At 39.6% G+C, this 6,062-nt stretch overlaps 1 protein-coding gene across 3 annotated transcripts in view; it reads left to right on the forward strand.

The window, feature by feature from the left end:
• Positions 1-5,580, forward strand: part of EPS8L2 (EPS8 signaling adaptor L2) — a 323,428-nt gene extending 317,848 nt beyond the window's left edge. For all 3 annotated transcript variants that reach the window (XM_069223096.1, XM_069223097.1, XM_069223098.1), the window contains 3 exons: positions 2,743-2,920; positions 3,747-3,879; positions 5,371-5,580. In XM_069223096.1, coding sequence (XP_069079197.1) covers positions 2,743-2,920; positions 3,747-3,879; positions 5,371-5,442 — 383 coding nt within the window. In that variant the 3' untranslated portion in view covers positions 5,443-5,580. The remainder of the gene's footprint in view (positions 1-2,742; positions 2,921-3,746; positions 3,880-5,370) is intronic.
• Positions 5,581-6,062: the final 482 nt, after the last annotated feature.

Genomic DNA, 6,062 nt, shown 5'->3' on the forward strand with positions numbered 1-6,062 from the left:
CACATAACTTTGACAACCCTGTTGTAGCAAAAGAAAGGCTTTTTGACCGAATCTCCAGTAGCAAAATACACTGTCTACTCTGTAGATAACACACAGCTTTGGATTGATTCTTTTTCTTCAGGTCAGATTTGCAGAAGCCCATTTGTCGGCTATAGGTACACTGTCCTTGATGCACACGCTCTACATCCAACTATGTTGATGTTCCGTGTCCCACTTTTTTTACCCTCAATTAACTCAAATTGAGTTTTTCTAGTAGACATATGAAGGCGTGAACAATATGCACACACTACCTCTAATAGTATCACAGCAATCCTTCTTACAATGGTATGTACTCTGAGTGCAAGTGACCAACATGCGATTGAACCATGTGACCATACCATTTCTCTGTGGTTGATACAAAGGGGGCTTCAAATGTTTCACACCTGTCAGGAAATTACACATGATCTGAAAGGTAAATTGGACTCCATTGTCTGTAAGAAGTATTTCAGAGATTTCCTTTTTTGCTGAAAACATCCCATAACAACCACAAAAGAGAATCCGAGATGGGTTCATGCAAGAAACCTCAACCTACTTAGGAAAATGGTCCTCCATCATCAACATGTGCCTGCACTGTAGGCATGACATAAAAAGGCTTAAAAATCCACACCTACTTTTTCTCATGCCTGATCAGGGGCCAAGACCGGCTGCTCAGCAGACAAAAATGTAGACAAACGTCACTCAAAACACACACTCACTGACACATTCCTCAAATTCATTATCCATTTGTAGCTACCACCATTTTTCTATGATCCTTTTTTGTAAGAGTACAGCCTAGATATTCATAATGGGCAGTTTTTTAAATGATTTTCTATCTCAGTGATATAGGTCGAAACAGTAAACCATCCTCCTCAGGCAATCCATAACCTATTTTTTAATAAGATTGTAATCCAGGATTTAGAATCTTTTTTTATGCCAACTTTTAAACATTAGTTCCAGTATACTTTGAAGAACACAGTCTTGAGTCAGGTTCATTTACCATTCATCCATACTTCTGCACAGCACTGCACCAACAACACAACTAACAATAACACAGTCTTCAATTTCATCAGAATCCTTATACATGTCATTACTGATAGGGAGTCTTGACAGACAATCAGCCTGCATATTTGGACCTCCAGGATTATATATTCAATTCTAAAACGGTATTCCCGCAGCTTTGTGGCTCGTCTGGACGATTCCTTCGAATTCAGAGACTGCAGGTACCAAGTCAAAAGGCATTCTGCAAATTTGGTAGGTGCCAGTTGGAGTGATAAAAGCAATATTATTCCAATCCTCAAGGTCTAATAAAAATTTGGTGAAGCAGATATGCAGTGGCAGGATGACTCAAAATTAATCAGAAGGTTGTTTCCCATGTGAAACAATCCTTTAATGGAAGCACAACAGATAGAGCAGCAGATGATTATAACTGGTCTTTCGTCTATGTCTTTTCCCTTTTTGTTACACATCAAACCAACAACAACATTCTGTACTGATATGGTAGGATTAAACTCTAGGAGAAGCTAGACAGGAACCTTCCAGCTACCACAGGTGCTTTCACACAACTAGACTGCATTGATAATTGGGTAGAATCGTTAAAGAAAGGTAGAGTGAAGTGCTCACTTGTTGGTGCCTCTAAACGCTTGTTTGTTTGGCCTGCTGAGCCTTACAGTCATGTTATCATTGTATGAGAGTTCATATGACCGCTCCCTATGCCTAAGAGGCACACCAATAACAGAGCCATTATCACCGCATACATTGTTTTACAATGATGTGCCTTAACACAAAATCTTACCCAATAGTTGGAAGCTTGTCAGGAGCAGAAGTATCAGAACTTTGTTGTTCGTCTATAGGTATTTTAGTCACATGGTGAGATCCATAGATCTGCATTCTGGGTGGCCCAAATTGGGAAGATTTAATAAACACCAGTGAATGGGTGGAATAAAGTTAAACTAATGTGTTATGTTTAAACTCTGCATATTTAGCAGGAAAGCGCATTACTATCAATCCAAAATAGACTTCTCATGTTAGACTCTAGAGTAAGACGAGGAAGTTGCTTCTAATGGTGCGAGTGCTGAAAAGTCTAATTACATTATACTGTAGAAGTGACATCTCTGCACTCACTCTAATTATGCACATATTTGTTCCAATGAAGACCTTTAATGTGTGCCCCGTAAGCAAGTGATATGAAACTGGCCAGTGGAATAGAGCTTTAATAGCACATAACAGAAACAAGGTGCGTAATCTTTGGCTGCAAATGTAGCTACGTTTTGAAAATAAAGCTTAAGAATTAAGTTTAAAAAAATGAAAAGTTACGTGTTTCATCAGGACAGTAAAAGAATGTCTTGATGAATGTGTGCAACACAAAATTATCTTCACTTTCTCAATGCTGAATAAACTTCCTTTGGCAAAACACCTGTGGACATATGGCAATGTTCATGCTATTGTGTATCATTTCATGCAAAGGGAATACACAACGAGTTTCAGTCAGAGGATTTGGTTCATCTGCACAGCTGCGGACACATCTCCACACAAACTGCTAAAGATCTACAAATTCCTTTTCTCTGTCATCACCAAATAGAGTCAAGTTGTGTCTCATGTGTGGAAGCATCCCATGGTGTTGGGGATTCAGAGGAGCTCCACCTTGAACATCAGGTCCTTGTGATATTTCCTGTTCTCTCCACCTTCCTGGTTTCTGGCCTCTCTAACCTGGTGCTTTATCTCCAGAACTGATCCACAGCATGGATGAGGTGAACGACGAGCTAGTAAAGAAGATAGCGAACAAACAGCCACCCCAGCGGAACTTCAAGGTGGGGAAGGTGCAGCAGGTCTACGTGCCGCTCACCTTTGATTCCAGTGCCGACGAGGTGAAAGCCTGGCTCGAGGCGAAGGGGTTCAGCAAAACGTGAGTCTGCCAAATTATAGCATACGGGTCACAATTACTTTGAAAATGTTTGTGAATTAGATGACAGCGCTTTTATTTAGTTACTGTAAATGTAAAAGCTTAAGATACCAATCCCTTTCTTCTGTTAGCATGAGAAGTGATGCGATCTAGTGGTAAGATTTCTGACTTGTGGTTGAAGTTCTAATATAAGTACTATTACTTGATCAAATCACGTCATCCTTGGCAAATCTCCTTATGCCCTTCTGTTAAATTCCTATTAGTTGCAAAAACAGGAAGTGTCTAGAAACAGTTAAATTCCACTATTGCACGCTATGTAACAGAGGATGTTAACATTTACCCACTTTTCCTCTTTAGCTGTATTATTGATGTCAGTTGTCCTTTTCATTATTTTTGTGTACTAATTCCAGACATAGTGGACGACCGCAATGCCATTTTGAGGACCAGAGTAGATTCCTACTCTACAAGAAAACTCGAATGCAGAGTTGATTGCATGGCTTTTGTCACTTCCTTAAAATGTAAAACATAAACCATCACTGATTTAATGTTTTTCCGATGATTTATCAGTTTGTTAATAATGTATATATTGATCTCTTGAGGTACACCATTTATCAAAGTTAATTAACTCTACGTATTTTGTTTTACAATTTGTGAGAATTAGCACTTCTTTACATGATTAGCCAAGCGCAGCAGGTTTCTGCGGTGACCATGTTTTATTTCAACCATCTTCTGTGGCTAGACCATTAACTACACCCTTGCCACTGTGCCAAGAGAATGTCTAACACTAGTTCTCACCTTGTCTTGGTTTTTCCTTCTGCATTTGCCACAGTATTGTAAACCAACTCGGGATTCTGACCGGGGCCCAGATTTTTTCCCTGAACAAGGACGAGCTAAAGAAAGTGTGTGGTGAAGAGGGATCCCGTGTCTACAGCCAGATTACGGTGCAGAAATCCCAGCTAGAGGTAATGCGATCAGACCTGTTGTAAATGGGAGGCAGTGGTAGTGGCAAAATAGTTAATCCGTACATAATAATTCTTGGTTATCTATGATAAATCAATTTATTGATGTTCCTGTGTAAATTAAAAATCTAATATGACATTGTTTGCATAGAAATTGATTTTCCCATAGAGGTGATGTATAAAGAAATCCATTTCAGAAGTACAATTCTAAACATCATTCTAATATTAACATTTTACATTTGCGAAAGTGTTTCTAAAAAAGCATTAGTTTGAAGAAAATCTTCTTTGTTTTAATAATGATGGATTTATAAGGAAAGTATTCTATGAAGTAGCATTGAGATGTAGACTGTATAATTCAGACCCATTAAACTGTGTTGTGCTGTCTTACGAGGTGTGAACTACCCTGTGTCTTATAGCGGTACAAACCGGGAAGTTTAAGGGAGATTCTGTTACCCAGAGTGCCACAGTCTGTGAATGATAGGCTAATCCTTGTTCATAGCTGCACATGTCTAAGTCGCATATAACTAGATAAGCAGACAGTGGTGGTAGATGGTCAACAAGTTGCTAAGAATCTCTGATGAGCATACTGAGAAGATCTGATCTTTCATCTCAGCTGCATAATGTGTGGCACGGTCAGAAATGTCCTTCTTCAGTGTCATTCTTGAATGTATAATGTAAAAGCTCTGCTACAATTCTGCATAAATTTGGGATCTGGGTTTACCGTACCCACAAAAAACCCTAATTTAGAGTGAGACAAAACATCAAAGAGAATCTTAGGCAATTGGAAAAGGAAAGACATTCACCAGCTAAAGGAGATAACATCATCAGGAAACAATAACACAATTTAGTGTTGAGTTTGGGAATAGTATGCTGGTGACGAGAGCAGGGTTGTAGGAGTTGAGGAACCGACCAAGGCCCTCATTAGGAGCAACCGGGTTAATTGCAATATATGTGTACCGCCCGGCAGCCAGGTTAATTGCGATATATGTGTACCGCACATACCCCAATTAAGAGTTTTGGACATATCAGCAGATCTGACCTTCCAATGTTTATTGGGTAAAAATGGCCATTATTTAATTGAACATGCGCATTTTGGTGAAGTAAGCACCAAAATCTGCATGTTATTCCCTAAAAACTTGTACTTGGGTGATACTTATTGCACCTGATAGATTCCAGCTGGGTGGAGTATGATTTTATTAAGAGCAATAAATCTGTGCTGCTCATATTTAGGGAACCAGACTAGCCTACCATAGTTAATAACTCTGTATGCATCCCCTCACACTGCTAGATAGGAGTAGGAGATGAGATAAAGCATTTCTACGAATCTCTACTGGATAGTCCACATGATTGAGAAGGTCGTACTCAGCAAAGGACAGTCAACACGCCTTAAGACCTACCTGGTCTGTCCACACTTAGGATGATGGTGAAGTCCAGAGTTTGATCTCAGACCTTTCAGTGCTCAAAAGTAATACTGCCTGTTTCCTTTTCTTTCAGAGAAGCCAAGGAGAATCAGAGCTCCAGGAGATCATGAAGCGACGCCAGGAGAAAGTCGAATCTGAATTCTAAGGACATTTGGAAGAGATGCACACAAACAGAGTTATGGCAAGAAAAAAAGCAAAAACACACACAAAATGAAGAAGAAACATCAACCTTTCCAGATTGAAGAAAGCATGGGAAAGACACTGCGATCCTTAACTCCCCCATCTATTGCCATCAAAGTGTCTGTACATCTTAAAAACTTGTTTATCTGGAAGGATCTGTTCCTTCCTTGGAAGACACGGCACAAGGAGATAGGTTTTAGCATTGCATGGAAGTATTATTTTTATATATATTTTATACAGAGATTGCAGGCCTGTGTCGTTTCAGCTGGAGAACAAGATGGTTGGAGTTCTGCAAAACCCCAGCGTACATCAGGGAAACCTTTATAATTCTTGGACGCAATGAAAAGTGATACCTGCTAAAGTGCTGGCTGTCTCTGCAGGCCTTGTAGTATATGCATAATGTGTGCAAGCAGAAGGGAACACAGGACCTGCGCTAAGTCTTTTTCAGTTCATTGCAATAGAAAACTACAGTTATGGGTATTGTGGCCTTGCAAAGAATGAAGATGTTGAATGCTCTCCATATGCCCTGTTCTTTCTTAAATCATTCCTTCTCTTCGCTGCCTGAAACTCTCTGCAAGTCATGGT

This window comes from Pleurodeles waltl, chromosome 3_1 (genome assembly GCF_031143425.1).
Source record: "Pleurodeles waltl isolate 20211129_DDA chromosome 3_1, aPleWal1.hap1.20221129, whole genome shotgun sequence".
In the NCBI taxonomy this organism is placed as follows: domain Eukaryota; kingdom Metazoa; phylum Chordata; class Amphibia; order Caudata; family Salamandridae; genus Pleurodeles; species Pleurodeles waltl.